We start from the raw sequence: 17700 nt of genomic DNA on the forward strand, positions 1-17700 counted from the left end.
GCCAAGGTACTGGCAGAGATTTTTGTATGCACCCCAGCACCCTGCTAAGTTCCACCCCTGACTCTACTGTTGATCCAGGAACAGCGTCTGTATCTGTTCTCATCTTCATGTAAAAAACGAATTGTCCATCTAGTCTCCTATTTTTTTTTTTTTTTGCCACAGGAAAAACGCATGAGCAAAGCTACCGAGGTCATGATGCAATATGTTGAAAATCTCAAGAGGACCTATGAGAAAGATCACGCTGAGTTGACAGAGTTTAAAAAGCTGGCTAATCAGAACTCTAATCGCTGTTACGGAGGTTCCGTAGATACTGGCGGTAAGACAAAAGAAATTTTAAATTTGTCAATTTTGACAGTCTATACCAATTGGGTTCGAAAACATAGTTTTCATGCTGCTTCCCAATTTAATGCTGTATATTTCTTTCAAAAGATGATGGAGTCTCTCGAGCTTCAAGATCCATGTCGCTCACTCTCGGGAAGGTTGGGGAGCAAGCCAGTGCAATATTTTCAAACTTTTATGTATTTAACACTAATTAGGTGACATGCTCTATCACTTAGGCGCTCCCCAGACGCAGGGTGAGTGTTGCCGTGGTGCCTAAGTTTAACCTACTGAATATCCCAGGGCAGACTCCGCCAGCTGCCACCCCCACTGCGCCGTCACCTTCCACTCCTGGTGCTGCTCTTCCTGCCTTGGTGAGTCTTGTCTTTCCTGAGTTCAATCAAATGAAAAGCATATTAATCATTTTAGGGACAGTGGTCCTTACAGTGGACAGCTATTCAAAAATTGACCATTGGTCATTTGAAAAAACTATTTTTTTGACACTTAAGATCTTAAAGTGATTATTTTTACTGATTCAAAAAATGTAAATATTAGCAATTACTAATATATTTTATTATTAATATTGTCTTGTTTTATATTACCATATATTTATGTAATTGCACCAGACTATAAACCACCACCCACCAACTGTGACACGAAAACGGCTTTTGTTCATAAATATGCCACATTGGACTATAACCCGCAGCCTTCACTGTATTACGGGATATATAGACCAAAAGATATTAACCGGTGACGTTGTTTTTTTGACAGCGGCATCATACGACTGTCATAAGACCAAATGAACTACCATGAAGCCTTGAAAACCAATTGGCTGCAAAGCTTTATTGCTTCAAGAAGCTTTATTTGGCGATCACTGCTCCCTCGGGGAGACAGTCAACCTCTTGTGCCACCTGCTGTCAACACTATTGTTGTCCAACATGCCTCCTAGCATGCAATTCAGCGCTACAGATGTAAATAACAATCAAATTTCATCTTCTGTGCTAATTATTTATTTAGTTACTGTTTCAGTTGTTTCATTAATTGCGAGTTATGGTATTTGGTAACACTTTTTGACAGTGGCGCCATAATACTGTCATTAGACAATCATAACTATGACATGACACTGTCATGATCATTAATGAATGCTTATAACTGATTTCATTTAGTGTTAGCCGGCAAATTATTTCACTTTTGAGTGGATGTAAACCATCCAAACTGGACATAAATGGAGTTAGTAACATAATTTTCCAGATGACACTTAATGACATTTGTCATAAGCATTCAGTAATGCCCACGATAGTTTCATGTCATAAATATGACCGTCTTATGACAGTCTTATGAATCCACTGTCAAATAAACTGTTACCAAATAGCATAACAAGCAATTAAAGAAACAACTGGAATTCTAACTGAATGAATAATTACCACAGAACCTGAATTTTGATTGTTATTTACATCTGTAGCGCTGTAATCCATGCTAAGAGGCATGTGTTGCCTATTAACCCAAATAAATCAACAAATAAGTCGCACTGGACAATAAGCCGCTGGATTCAAAATGAAGGGAAAAAGTAGCGTCTTATCATTGGAAAATTACGGTAAATTAAAATGAATACATTCTGGTTATGGTAAGTAACACTCTAAAGCTGTGAATGCTCATCTTTCAGTGACAGTGACACTATTAGACATCCAATCCATTTTGACAGGGAGAGGCTCATAACAGTTCATTCATTTGACCCTGATAATACCCCAAAAATAATAATAAGTGACTGAAAATCTACAGGAAGACCAAAGCAATCCCACGCAAATATTCATATTCTCTTTTGTTACGCTTTAGGCTCTTCACACCTCCCTGGAAATCCAACATTTGAAATTCTGTTGTTTGTTTTGATTCAGCAAAATCTAAATTGACCATCTAGAAATGGGAAAGTGTGTTGACGTGAAATTACAGGATGTTTTAATCATTTTTTTGACCACTCCCGTCCTGGCAGAGTGAAGCGAGTGATGTGAAAGGAAACTCCTCACCAGAGTCGACACAGCAAGCGACAACAGAGTGGTAGGTTTACACGAACGCACACACGCACGATGTATGTGCACATAAAATGGGTTGAGTCCCGAGGTCACCATTCGGTCTTCCAAACAATGGACAAAAAATGCCTGAAAAAGCATTTTATGTCGCAGTGGGAACTTTTGTCTTGTTTGCGTGACCTAGAGGATGTTCGAGTGCGGCAAAGCTTGAGAAATGTGGAAATGAATGGAATAATATCATCAAACGTCACTTGAAGTTGCTCTCCAGGCTCGTAATCTAAACACGAGTTTTGACCAAGTCCAGACTCAGCGCTGCAGTCGTATCCTGGTTAAAGAGAAAGCTGAATGTTGTGCCAGGGACGGAGAAGAGCAACAACAACAAAAAAAAACACTGCTACAATTTTTTATAAGCGTAGTTTGCCAAATGAGCAAAAAAATTTTTAAAAAAACACCCCAGTTCAACTTGTTCATGCCCAAATTTGCAAAGTGCTTTGTACTTTCATTACTTCATCTGTGCCATCTTTGCAGTTCATCAGGTTTATATAGTGACGGACGCACTCTCGGAATGATTGCCTCCTATTTGCCGCCATGTGAGTCCTAACTGTGCTTTCCTTTGCGAAACAATGCAGTGGAAAGAGCGTGTCGGAGCAGGAAGGCGAGTCAGCCAAACCCGCCATCAACTTGGAGGAGATCAGAGCGGAAATCAGGGCAGAGCTCAAGGCAAAGATTGAGGAAGAGGCATACAATAAAGGGTGAGGTCTTCTCTCTATGCACTTGCACCTCTCATTATAACTAAATACAACAGCCATGATGGCTTTTCATCACACACAATAATTATCGATATCATACATGTGGGGTACTCATATGTCCTGATTTATGCAGGATAGTCCTTCATTTAAACGCCCCTTTTGCATCCTGCACAATCTCGAGCAGGAAACATAATTGTTCTCCCTTTTGGAGTTGCACCTGAACGCAACACACACCAGTGTGTTCACCAGTGCTTGCTACCCAGAAAGTAGCTTCAAGTAGGCAATGTTAAGCAACTGAGGAAATTGCTATTTAATACGGATGCACGATATTCATTTTTTGAAACCGATATCGATAACTTCCTGCTCCTCAAAGCCGATACCGATATCGATAACCGATAATACTTTAAATGTATATTCACAGTTTTTGAACGCTTGTAGGTTAAAAAAACTAGTGGTGGATTCAACATACAGTGGGGCAAATAAGTATTTAGTCAACCACTAATTGTGCAAGTTCTCCCACGTGAACATATTAGAGAGGCCTGTAATTGTCAACGGGACCTCTTGAAGCAGAATCAAGACATCTTGAAGGAATTCCAATTGCTGCGGGCTGAAAACGAGCAACTGAAAAAGATGATGAAAGAGAGAGATGATCGTATCAAAAAACTGGAAGCTTTGGCAGAGGATCTGGATAAAAAATGACGTGCAAACAATCTCCTCATCACCGGTATCAAAGTGAGAACACGCGTATATTCGCAAGTTCTTCAGGGTGACCATGAACCAAACTACGCAACGGTGGAAAAACAGGTGACTGACAAGTTACAAGAATTGGGAATAAGAGTGGAACAGCAATTCATTCAACAACGCTTTCCGCTAGCTTCACGAAAAAAAATAAACAGCCAATGATACTTATGAAGCTTACTGATCGAAAGAATAAGATAGCTCTCCTCAAATAAGGTCGTCGATATTTTCTGCGTCCTATATGGTATACTGGGGACGAGTTTCAATAAGCTTCGGCTTCTCCCGTCAGCCCTTTTCTTTTCGGATTGAATTCATTGTAAACACATATAAATGCTATATGTTTGTTGGAATTTGTCATGCCTGAAGGGAAAATAAATAAATAAACAAAAAATAAACAAAAGCTCAACCATGAGAGACAGAATTTGGGAAGAAAAAAAAAAAACAGAAAATCACATTGTTTAATTTTTAAAGAATTTATTTGCAAATCATGGTGGAAAATAAGTATATGGTCAATACCAAAAGTTCATCTCAATACTTTGTTATGTACCCTTTGTTGGCAATAACGGAGGTCAAACATTTTCTGTAACTCTTCACAAGCTTGTCACACACTGTTGCTGATATTTTGGCCCATTCCTCCATGCAGATCTCCTCTAGAGCAGTGATGTTTTGGGGCTGTCGTTGGGCAACACAGACTTTCAACTCCCTCCTCACCCCGTGGCATCAAAATGATTATAAGAACGGTGAGCAAAAATCCCAGAACCACACGGGGGGACCTAGTGAATGACCTACAGGGAGCTGGAACCTAAGTAACAAAGGCTAGTATCAGTAACACAATGCGCTGCCAGGGACTCAAATCCTGCACTGCCAGACGTGTCCCCCTGCTGAAGAAAGTACACGTCCAGGCCCGTCTGCGGTTCGCTAGAGAGCATTTGGAAGATCCAGAAGAGGACTGGGAGAATGTGTTATGGTTAGATGAAACCAAAATGTAAACTTTTTGGTAGAAACACAGGTTCTCGTGTTTGGAAGAAAAAGAATACAAAATTGCACCATACCCACTGTGAAGCATACGGGTGGAAACATCATGCTTTGGGGCTGTTTTTCTGCAAAGGGACCAGGACGACTGATCTGTGTAAAGGAAAGAATGAATGGGGCCATGTATCGAGAGATTTTGAGTAAAAATCTCCTTCCATCAGCAAGGGCTTTGAAGATGAGACGTGGCTGGGTCTGTCTTTCAGCATGACAATGATCCCAAACACACAGCCAGGGCAACAAAGGAGTGGCTTCGTAAGAAGCATTTTAAGGTCCTGGAGTGGCCTAGCCAGTCTCCAGATCTCAAGCCCATGAAAAATCTGTGGAGGGAGTTGAAAGTCGGTGTTGCCCGACGACAGCCCCAAAACATCACTGCTCTAGAGGAGATCTGCATGGAGGAATGGGCCAAAATATCAGCAACAGTGTGTGAAAAAAAATAAACAATGTGTTGTTCTGTTTTTTTTTTCACATTCTGTCTCTCATGGTTGAGGTTTACCCATGTTGACAATTACAGGCCTCTCTTATCTTTTCAAGTAGGAGAACTTGCACAATTGGTGGTGCACTAAATACTTATTTGCCCCACTGTATCTGTGGCGACTGAACCCCAGCAGCTAACCTACTCTATATCAGGTTTAACTTGCCTGGTACACCAGACTCACTGCTGTTCCAGCTATTGAGTCTGGCCACCATTCAGCGGATACAATTTCCAGGGCGGAGCAAGCCGCAGCAAACAGACAGCAGAGTGGACCAATCAGCGACGGGCAGACGTGACGTTAGTAAAACGACGAGGGCCGGACGAGGGACTTGCGCGCAAAAGTAAACATACGAGGAGAGCGGAGTTTATTCAACATGGCTAGCGCGAGACAGACTGTTTTCAATGACTCGTCTCGATGTGTTTTTGGTAATTTAAAACTGATTTTACCATGGATTGGAACATATTCTCGGCTCTCCTGTTCACCATCTGTGTTGCTGTGGAGACGACTTTTGACGCGCAAGTGTGACGTTGCTCGTTAAGAACACGTCACGCAAATAAACAAATCTGATTTGTCGATTGATTTTGTACCTGCTCGAGAGGCCGTTAATGGGCTGGTTCCCAGACTTTTCTCTCAGTGTTTGAAAAATACAGGGAGAACAGTCTGGCAGTGCCAGGCAAGGTTATTGCTGTTTTTGTTAACTTATTTTGCAAATCATTAAAAAAATACAATTTTGAATGAAAATCAGTTCTTTTATGTGTTATAGAAATAACTGTGCTAAAACAGTTTTCTTTGCATTTCAGTAGTTTAAGAGGTTTGCCCCCCACCCACTCACAAAAAAATGAAAGAAAAAAATTAATAAATGAATACAATTTCTGGCTCCAAGGCAACCTCCAGGTCGGGGACTTCCGGCAAGAAATTCTAGCCACTTTCACCCCTGGTTGTAGGTCATCTTTCCTGGGAGCCTTTGGCATCTTAGCATCAAGAAAGAGCGATCACGAATGGTTACTTTTGGTGGGAATATCATTGATATCGTTGTTGCTGCTATGCTCGTTGTGAATAGTCTTCAGTTGCGTTGTGGAATTTACGTCACACTTCCGGGTTTGGGAAGGGACTATTAACGGAGTGCACAAATCCTGAAAAAACGCAAATTATCCTCGCAGTTACTCGTTAAAAATTACATGGTTGTTTTGACGAACTCGTTCAAAGTTTATATTCGTAAAATTACACCAAAATCCGAAAAGCTCTTCAGCTGCTCTTTTAATAGCCTTTTGCGTGGTACTTGTAGTACTGTGGGCTGTTTAGACTTGCTAATACTATAGACTTACATCTTCATTGTAGCTACCAAGAAGGACTGAAGCAAAACAAAGCAAACCAGGAGGAAAAGAATGAAAAGGAGAAAGAAGCTGCAGACAAGTTGCTGGAATCAAAAATAAGGGATGAAGAAAGTGGAAAGAAGATCAAAGCAAACCGGTAGGTCACAAACAGTACACAAACGCAACTATATGTAAAACCCTCAAAAGGGGATTGTTAATTCCTAATCCATGTTACATAAAGTATTATTTGATGATGCTACAAACCTTAACCCTATAAAAAGAAATTAGACAACTTTAATATCTAACAATAACTCAAGTGCTTATATGATTCTCCAAACAATACAAACGGACACTCAAGACACTGATTAGCATAACTGCTTACTAACTTAGTGCTCGCTGGTAAGTAGTAACATCTCGTCAACAATACGTCAAGGAGGCACACTGGATCTAACACACTCAAGACAAACTGAAGTGGGAGTAAATTTGACTGGGACTGGGAGTGATTCCTCTAAAAGGCGCCCCATGTCGGTTCGCGCCCGAATGCGGCGCATTTGCTGCTCAACGTGTAGTTGCGCCACTGACATTACTACTATACTTCGCATCAAATCTAATGTAACCAGAACGTTGAAATTGTCCATAGTTAACTGTGTATCTCTGGATGTGTATGATGTCCACATTTTTAAGGATATCTGGCCATTACCTCATATTTGTGGAAATATAAAAGCTTTAATTAGCTTCCCTGTAGCGTCCTTTTCGCACATCTAATTATATCCTATACTGTATCAGTTTGTATATACCATGTTTTGTATACTTTAAATGATGTGTGAATAAACTAAAATAAAATAAATACAATTTACTTTCTAAGTCACTCTCAGCATATTTTAAACATTGGAGTTTCTTGCGGAATGTCATTGATCATTTTTTTTGTATTAAGTCATAAGATCCTGAAATGACCAAAAAATATCTTTTGTTTTGAAGACATCCACATTTAATCCAAAATGCTTCTCTAGTTTTAATATTCAGGTGTACAGTCCCTCTAACTATGACTCATTAGGCTCCAATGATAGATACACAATGCTGTGAGGTGTGCAAGAATTTCTACAATGTAGAAACAAAGGAGCCGCTGCACAGGCACATGGCGCAGCTTCACCTGGCAGTTGTCATTCAGGGATGGGGGGACAAAAAATTGAATTTTTTTCAATCGGTTGATTTTCAGTCACTTTATTGGAAAATTGCTTTTTTGCACATTTTTTAAAAATAATTATTTTTAAAAATGTACGTCATCAACTGTCAAAAAACCTTTGACTAACCCCCTGATGGCACCTGAAACGGGGGAAAGAGCAAAAATCACATTTTCCAGCATGTAAATTTTCATGCATTTACAAGTCATTTTTTACATTTTTTAAAAATATTTTTTCATATTTTTGTAAAGTTGCTAAAAAATATACTTCTCATCACAGAAGGATGGAGGAGGTCCTGATCCTTCTTCGTCGCATTTGCCCCAAGATTTCATGGAGCAAACGGCTTCTCTGGATCACGTTGGTGGTTTTTCTGCTGATGTGTCTGTTTATCAGCATTTTCACTTTCTTCACTGGCTACAACAGCAAGCGTGATGACACATGAGAACACGAGCACTTTATTCAAGGTCGGACCACTGTGTTTGAACCAAAGAATTGCATCAGTGACAGCATCTCTGTCTTAGTCAATTTACTCCACAGTGGAACAGCTGAATGCAGTTAACAAATAGGTTTCGGTGGCCATCTGTACAAAGTTTCTTACAGTTACTACTTGTTCACTTCAATTTAGGGACCAAATACAATTGTGGTACATGATGTGAATATGCTAAATATGGCACTTTTGATATAAAGTTAGTTGGGCTATTACTCGGTGGTGCATAGCTAAGATGTAGGAAATATTCTTTTAGGATTATTTATGTAATGTTCATTTAAAGATTATTAAATACAAATGATTTTCAAGCACAGTGGAACTTTGAATGCCTCAAAAGCGGTACAACTTGGGGTTCAACCACAATTTTACGTCTCACATGACTTCAACAAATCTACCTAGCAGATGCGACAATACTGTAAAAGCCATGTTTAATGACTACACAGCACTTATTTAGTTCATTGCTAGCTTTTAAAAACTACTTGGTGAAAGCATCCCCTTCTGTTCCTTCACTATTATGTGTCTGTCATAAGTCTTCGAAGGGTGAGTAGTTTATTATACTTATTTCAAAGCTGTTCACATGTCTTTTACCTTGGATGTAGCCTGTTAGCAATAGTCTGACTTTGCAATATTTTCTAAAGTAAAACTGCTTTGATAAAAGTGTAACCTAGCAGTCATTCAAATTGTGTTCAGGGGTGTCCAAACTTTTGCTCTAAGGGCTGCCTACAGAAAAATCCACGGATACAAGGGCCAACTTGAAATCCTTCCATTTCCATTTGTTAAACACAACAATATAAAGTATATAATCATATCGGGCAGCACTAGCAATATGTAAGTATGTACAAGATGTCTCTGAGCTGATCACGTGACCATAAATCAGGCCCGATCACGTCACTTTCAGAGGATCAGAGCCAGTAAAAAAAACATTTGAGTTTTTAAAAAATATTTATTTATTTCATTGGCTGCTAATTTGACTGGAAGTGCAGCTGACATCTTTTTCCCGACAATGGCAGTAAAACGATCATTCAATGTCAGCCTGTCCAATTGAAATGAACTGAATGTCTATAACTGTCAATAGCAGTGAATGAGTTAAGGGCTATAAGCAACAAAATAATCCACAGGCATAAGGATATTGGAAATATATATATGGCGGAAAATGCTCACAAAGCTGAAAAGCAGTTTCTGCTGTTGCACACCTCTTTAAAATACACCGCTGTATTTTAAGCCAAAAGAACTATTGTGTTTAATAGAACAATATGTCTATATGCTGCCATAGCAGTTTTATGGCACATTCTGCCCCTAGACTATTTTTAAATTGTCCGTTTTAACCTGGAGACCCCCGTTTACAGACACTGAGCAACCGCTTTTGTTTCAACCCAGCTATAAAAAGAAGGTACATAATTATATTAATTATTCGAAATGTCTATCATTTTTAGCTTAGAATCATTGATTTCTAATATTTAGTAAGAAAAAAAAAAGACGATAAAATCACAATGAAAAAAATTGTGTCTGTAAATAGGTCATAGATATCTACCTCATAACGATCACTTATTTTCCCGATATTTTAGATGATAAATAATCGATCCAAACAAAGAAAAATTGACAAAGAAAAACATTTAAAAGGGTAAATATTTGAAAAAGAAAATCTCAACCACTCCTTTTTGTTCGTGACTTCAGCATCGTGACCCTTGTTATATTGCCGTGTTTCACCCATAAAATCTCTACAAAGTCCAGCTGTGGCCATTCATAGCTGTTTCTTGACAAGTTTTTAGATCGAAACAAGGTAAGGATGCAATAATTTCTTGTTAAAATCAGCGTGTCTTTAATGATGCTCGCTCATGCTCGCACTTCAAGTAACCGGAAAGCCACAAAAAGACATTGCAGTCAAGAAGAATTATGGACACAGCAAGCTAACTGACTAGCGTGCTGTGCATTATCTTTTCGACTCTTTTTCCGTTTGGATTGCTTATTAATATGATATCGATGCATTAGATATATTAAATGCTTAAATCATAAAGCATAGGTCCTAGTCTTCAAGGCTAAATACAATAAATAGTGTTGTGTATTCACATTTACAGTGGGGCGAATACGTATTTAGTCAACCACTATTTGTAAAAGTTCTCCCACTTGAAAATATTAGAGAGGCTTGTAATTGTCAACATGGGTAAACCTCAATCATGAGAGACAGAATGTGGAAAAAAAAAACAGAAAATCACACTGTTTGATTTTTAAAGAATGTATTTGCAAATCATGGTGGAAAATAAGTATTTGGTCTATACCAAAAGTTCATCGCAATACTTTGTTATGTACCCTTTGTTGGCAATAACGGAGGCAAAACGTTTTCTGTAACTCTTCACGAGCTTTTCACACATTGTTGCTGGTATTTTGGCCCATTCCTCAATGCAGATCTCCTCTAGAGCAGTGATGTTTTGGGGCTGTCGTTAGGCAACACGGACTTTCAACTCCCTCCTCACCCTGTGGCGTCAAAATGATAACAAGAACGGGGGCAAAAATCCCAGAACCACACGGGGGGACCTAGTGAATGACCTACAGAGAGCTGGGACCACAGTAACAAAGGCTACTATTAGTAACACAATGCGCTGCCAGGGACTCAAATCCTGCACTGCCAGACGTGTCCCCCTGCTGAAGAAAGTACACGTCCAGGCCCGTCTGCGGTTCGCTAGAGAGCATTTGGATGATCCAGAAGAGGACTGGGAGAATGTGTTATGGTCAGATGAAACCAAAGTAGAACTTTTGGTAGAAACACAGCTTCTCTTGTTTGGAGGGAAAAGAATACAGAATTGCACCATACCCACTGTGAAGCATGGGTGTGGAAACATCATGCTTTGGGGATGTTTTTCTGCAAAGAGACCAGGACAACTGATCTGTGCAAAAGAAAGAATGAATGGGGCCATGTATGGAGAGATTTTGAGTGAAAATCTCCTTCCGTCAGCAAAGGCATTGAAGATGAGACGTGGCTGGGTCTTTCAGCATGACAATGATCCCAAACACACAGCCAGGGCAACAAAGGAGTGGCATCGTGAGATGTATTTCAAGGTCCTGGAGTGCCCTAGCCAGTCTCCAGGTCTCAACCCCATAGAAAATCTGCCGAGGGAGTTGAAAGTCCGTGTTGCCCAACGATAGCCCCAAAACATCACTGCTCTAGAGGAGATCTGCATGGAGGAATGGGCCAAAATACCAGCAACAGTGTATGAAAAGCTTGTGAAGAGTTACAAAAACGTTTGGCCTCCCTTATTGCCAACAAAGGGTACATAACAAAGTATTGAGATGAACTCTTGGTATTGATCAAATACTTATTTTCCACCATGATTTGCAAATAAATTCTTTAAAAATCAAATAATGTGATTTTCTGTTTTTTTTCCACATTCTGTCTCTCATGGTTGAGGTTTAACCATGTTGACAATTAAAGGCCTCACTAATATTTTTAAGTGGGAGAACTTGCATAATTTGTGGTTGACTAAATACTTATTTGCCCCACTGTATATGTTCCCTTTATGCATGTTCTGACAATTTTCAATAATACACTGGTTTAGGAATGTTTCAACGCGCACTCACCATGTGTCGATGTCAGCCGGCAGGATCAGACAAAACGACGTGGCCGATGGTAATCCAAGATGTCAAATTGTCAATCAGTATGGTCAAGCTAATCGTGGTCATTCAGTCCAAAGTCATGTCGTGTGGTCAAATAACAAAACAAAATGCGATCTTCGCGTCTTCAAACTTTCAAACAAACAAAACAATATACACGCAACTCTGCATTCATCTATAACATACACGTGCGTTTGCGGTCCTATATTTGCATTGCGTGCGGTCACATGTGTTGCATATGCGTTGCGGTCTTTGTGTTGGCGGTTGAAAACTATATCCGCCAGCGTTCCACACCTGTGCTGAGTAAGTCATTGATTTATACGTGCATAGTGGTGACGTCATCGCCCATATTGGCGGCACTGCCACATTACATCACTCAACACAAAAACTGCTCCAACAATGTGTATGGAACCTTTTATTCTCAGTATCTCACATTCACATTCTTTAATCATACTTGAAAAATATTTTAAAAGCCCACTGCAAAAATTAAAATATTATGGTATTGGAATGTAACCCCTAAAATTCCACTGGAAATGTTTTTTCTTTGGGGGTATCAGAGCGGAACTTCAGGTCACCTGAATGTTTTCCGCCATACATATATTGAAACTTCAAAGTGCAACAGAATGTAAACTGAACTCAAGCATCTAGTGTGGGCCATGTCCAAAGAAATTTTCACATTTTGCAGCGGGTCAAAAAAGAACTGGGCTTTGGGCTGTAGTTTGAACACCCTTGCTGTCATTTCTAGGACATGTCTTTTGTGTATATTGGATTGTGTCTTTGTTGCATGCTATTTACTGTATTTTTATCTTTACACATGTGTCTGCTTGTTGTCTAATCTCTGCAGGGATTTGCTTTGCCACTTCACCTTGCAATAAAGGTTTTTGAATTCAAACAGACTGATTATATTTTTTTCTTGCAGTGTATACATGTACAGTATTTTTCATGGAGTAAGCAGCTGACTCTGCAGGATGTTATTGTGCTTGGCCGTGAAGTCTTCTGGAAGATAACATTCTACAAAATGGTAGGGTCATTTGATTAACTCATGCCACAAACAATACAAAACTGAGGACTGTCGAGGAAACTAAAACCAGAGGTGAGGGGAAAGGTTTAAGTCATGACGGCCATTGATACTGTTAATCTCAAAATTGTGGAATAAGCAAATCTGGGTGGAAATGTCGGAGACTTTTATTAGTGCCCTAGCTTTGAGCTCTTCGCCATCCACATACGAGGGAGTGGCAATTTGTCCATGGCTGCCAGTGGAGGTAATGCTACTAAATGTTCTTAGGAGAAGCTTGTATAAACGTAGGTTAATGATGTGATACTTAGGCTTTGGAAAGGACTTTGGAAAGACAACACAAAGAAGAGAAACAAGTCCTGAAGCTCAACAGTGCTCAACAAACCACAGCTACACTTTAGTTTCCAATAAGGTATTTGTCCTTGCTAAAAAGACAACTGACTTCATTATCTTAAGTTCTAATCTTATAACATTTGTTGTGCCCAATCATACATTTTTTTTAGGGTGTTTCAAACAGCGTAAGCACCTGCCTGCAAACGTTTCAGTGATGATATCGTCTAGCAATCGACCACACGAGTTGTCAGTCTGCATTTCCCGTTCTGCCGTAAGATGTTTTTGTGGAAGCAGGATCATTGTAGGATCTTGAGAGTATTCTGCCTTCAAGCTTCCGCGGGACCCAATGCACAATGTCGAAGAGTCACTGACACTGAATATGTTATCGTTGGAGAGGCTGAAAGCCATTGCAACCCTGCTTACAGTACTTTAAACTCACTTGATATCTTGTGTATTAGCAGTGAAGAACTTTATATGTTAAAGAAAACTTTATAAAATTACGTGTAATTATCAACGAGTATAGTTTTGCCTCTGTAGTAATGCATAGTCAGGTAGGCATCTTCATATTGTTGATATTTTGACACTATGGGACAATGACAAGTAGCCACCGAGGTTAAAGTGTCAGCAGATTGCAAGTGTGATACAGAGAGACTGGAGGAGTCACAGAAATGTATTGAAGTGAACCTCCCATGATATATTGGTTGTATTAATGTAGCAATTACGTATTCTGAATTTTTGGTCAACTTGATTCAAAAATTTAAACTGACATTATTTTGCTTTTCACAAGCTTTCTAAAACAGCAAATATATTTTGAAATCGGATTAGAATTAGTGAAGGATCGTGTTTTTTGCTTCAAATTTGAGGACATCCAAGATCATAAAATATGAGAAAATGGCTAAAGGAAAAGAGATATGCTTGCCTTTCAAAGGTGCTTAGCAAACATGATATATTCAAGTACACAACTTACCTTTTTTTTTTTATATATATATATATTTTTTTAATTATTATTATTAAAGGAAAATCGGTGCTTTCACCCTACTAGGTTTTGAATTCAGCAGCTGAAATCGGTAATTATATGGTAAAAATCTTTGCAAATGCAGAGGCCTTTAGGGCATTTCTTAAGCAGTTTCTCCATTTGTAAGTTGTATCTCCGTCTAAGATATTGCTCAAATGCAACTTTAGGATGCAAAAGCAGGTGAGATTTTATTTGAAAGTCTATAATATGCTGTATATACATATACTGTATGTACAGTGGGGCAAATAAGTATTTAGTCAACCACTAATTGTGCAAGTTCTCCCACTTGAAATATTAGAGAGGCCTGTAATTGTCAACGTGGGTAAACCTCAACCACGAGAGACAGAATGTGGAAAAAAAAACAGAAAATCACATTGTTTGATTTTTAAAGAATTTATTTGCAAATCATGGTGGAAAATAAGTATTTGGTCTATACCAAAAGTTCCTCTCAATACTTTGTTATGTACCCTTTTTTGGCAATAACGGAGCCCAAACATTTTCTGTAACTCTTCACTTGCTTTTCACACACTGTTGCTGGTATTTTGACCCATTCCTCCATGCAGATCTCCTCTAGAGCAATGATGTTTTGGGGCTGTCGTTGGGCAACACGGACTTTCAACTCCCTCCTCTATGGGGTTGAGATCTGGAGACTGGCTAGGCCACTCCAGGACCTTGAAATGCTTCTTACGAAGCCACTCCTTTGTTGCCGTGGCTGTGTGTTTGGGATCATTGTCATGCTGAAAGACCGTCTCATCTTCAATGCCCTTGATGATGGAAGGAGATTTTCACTCAAAATCTCTCCATACATGGCCCCATTCATTCTTTCCTTTACACAGATCAGTCATCCTGGTCCCTATGCAGAAAAACAGCCCCAAAGCATGACGTTTCCACCCCCATGCTTCACAGTGGGTATGGTGCAATTCAGTATTCTTTTTCCTCCAAACACAAGAACCTGTGTTTCTACCAAAAAGTTCTTTTTTGGTTTTATCTGACCATAACACATTCTCACAGTCCTGTTCTGGATCATCCAAATGCTCTCTAGCGAACCGCAGATGGGCCTGGACATGTACTTTCTTCAGCAGGGGGACACGTCTGGCAGTGCAGGATTTGAGTCCCTGGCGGCGCATTGTGTTACTGATAGTAGCATTTGTTACTGGGGTCCCAGCTCTCTGTAGGTCATTCACTAGGTCCCCCCGTGTGGTTCTGGGATTTTTGCTCACCGTTCTAGTTATCATTTTGACGCCACGGGGTGTGAAAAGCGTGTGAAGAGTTACAGAAAACGTTTGGGCTCCGTTATTGACCTTTTGGTATTGACCAAATACTTTTTTTTTGATTTGCAAATAAATTCTTTAAAAATCAAACAATGTGAACATACAGTATATATACATATATATATATACACACACACACACACACACACACACACACACATATATATACAGTGGGGAGAACAAGTATTTGATACAGTCAATGGGAAAACCCATTGGCAGTGTATCAAATACTTGTTCTCCCCACTGTAAATATATATACAGTGCCTTGCAAAAGTATTCGGCCCCCTTGAACTTTGCAACCTTTCGCCACATTTCAGGCTTCAAACATAAAGATATAAAATTTTAATTTTTTGTCAAGAATCAACAACAAGTGGGACACAATCGTGAAGTGGAACAAAATTTATTGGATAATTTAAACTTTTTTAACAAATAAAAAACTGAAAAGTGGGGCGTGCAATATTATTCGTCCCCCTTGCGTTAATACTTTGCAGCGCCACCTTTTGCTCCAATTACAGCTGCAAGTCGCTTGGGGTATGTTTCTATCAGTTTTGCACATCGAGAGACTGACATTCTTGCCCATTCTTCCTTGCAAAACAGCTCGAGCTCAGTGAGGTTGGATGGAGAGTGTTTGTGAACAGCAGTCTTCAGCTCTTTCCACAGATTCTCGATTGGATTCAGGTCTGGACTTTGACTTGGCCATTGTAACACCTGGATACGTTTATTTTTTAACCATTCCATTGTAGATTTGGCTTTATGTTTTGTATCATTGTCCTGTTGGAAGATAAATCTCCGTCCCAGTCTCAGGTCTTGTCCAGATACCAACAGGTTTTCTTCCAGAATGTTCCTGTATTTGGCTGGATCCATCTTCCCGTCAATTTTAACCATCTTCCCTATCCCTGCTAAAGAAAAGCAGGCCCAAACCGTGATGCTGCCACCACCATGTTTGACAGTGGGGAAGGTGTGTTCAGGGTGATGAGCTGTGTTGCTTTTACGCCAAACATATCGTTTTGCATTGTGGCAAAAAAGTTCAATTTTGGTTTCATCTGACCAGAGCACCTTCTTCCACATGTTTGGTGTGTCTCGCAGGTGGCTTGTGGCAAACTTTAAACGAGACTTTTTATGGATATCTTTGAGAAATGGCTTTCTTCTTGCCACTCTTCCATAAAGGCCAGATTTGTGCAGTGTACGACTGATTGTTGTCCTATGGACAGACTCTCCCACCTCAGCTGTAGATCTCTGCAGTTCATCCAGAGTGATCATGGGCCTCTTGGCTGCATCTCTGATCAGTTTTCTCCTTGTTTGGGAAGAAAGTTTGAAAGGACGGCCGGGTCTTGGTAGATTTGCAGTGGTCTGATGCTCCTTCCATTTCAATATGATGGCTTGCACAGTGCTCCTTGAGATGTTTAAAGCTTGGGAAATCTTTTTGTATCCAAATCCGGCTTTAAACTTCTCCACAACAGTATCTCGGACCTGCCTGGCGTGTTCCTTGGTTTTCATAATGCTCTCTGCACTTTAAACAGAACCCTGAGACTATCACAGAGCAGGTGCATTTATACGGAGACTTGATTACACACAGGTGGATTCTATTTATCATCATCGGTCATTTAGGACAACATTGGATCATTCAGAGATCCTCACTGAACTTCTGGAGTGAGTTTGCTGCACTGAAAGTAAAGGGGCCGAATAATATTGCACGCCCCACTTTTCAGTTTTTTATTTGTTAAAAAAGTTTAAATTATCCAATAAATGTTGTTCCACTTCACGATTGTGTCCCACTTGTTGTTGATTCATGACAAAAAAATTAAATTTCATATCTTTATGTTTGAAGCCTGAAATGTGGCGAAAGGTTGCAAGATTCAAGGGGGCCGAATACTTTTGCAAGGCACTGTATATACAGGGGTGCACATAAGTGGTCCGCATGCGCGCATGCGTAGTGGACGTAGACAAACGCGCTGGCCCTCAACGGCTTCCATGCGCTTTTGCGTACCGGTGGCTGACCACTGTATTTGCGGCGGACACGAGAAAATAACTTCCCAAAATGTCGAAGAGGCAGGCCACACTGAGTAATTACTTCCGTGTTCCCCCACCCCCGTCAAAAGACAGACAGGCGACAGAGGCGTCACCGGAGCTACCGAAAAAAAGGAC

The 17700-nt window shown here is 39.9% G+C and overlaps 1 protein-coding gene across 2 annotated transcripts in view; it reads left to right on the forward strand.

Annotated features, from left to right (window-relative positions):
• The window catches only part of mrvi1 (murine retrovirus integration site 1 homolog), a 29582-nt gene extending 19088 nt beyond the window's left edge, over window positions 1-10494 (forward strand). For both annotated transcript variants that reach the window (XM_057834386.1, XM_057834394.1), the window contains 7 exons: window positions 163-316; window positions 430-479; window positions 558-692; window positions 2306-2370; window positions 2972-3094; window positions 6673-6804; window positions 8108-10494. In XM_057834386.1, coding sequence (XP_057690369.1) covers window positions 163-316; window positions 430-479; window positions 558-692; window positions 2306-2370; window positions 2972-3094; window positions 6673-6804; window positions 8108-8270 — 822 coding nt within the window. In that variant the 3' untranslated portion in view covers window positions 8271-10494. The remainder of the gene's footprint in view (window positions 1-162; window positions 317-429; window positions 480-557; window positions 693-2305; window positions 2371-2971; window positions 3095-6672; window positions 6805-8107) is intronic.
• Window positions 10495-17700: the final 7206 nt, after the last annotated feature.

This window comes from Corythoichthys intestinalis, chromosome 1 (assembly GCF_030265065.1).
Source record: "Corythoichthys intestinalis isolate RoL2023-P3 chromosome 1, ASM3026506v1, whole genome shotgun sequence".
NCBI classification, from domain to species: domain Eukaryota; kingdom Metazoa; phylum Chordata; class Actinopteri; order Syngnathiformes; family Syngnathidae; genus Corythoichthys; species Corythoichthys intestinalis.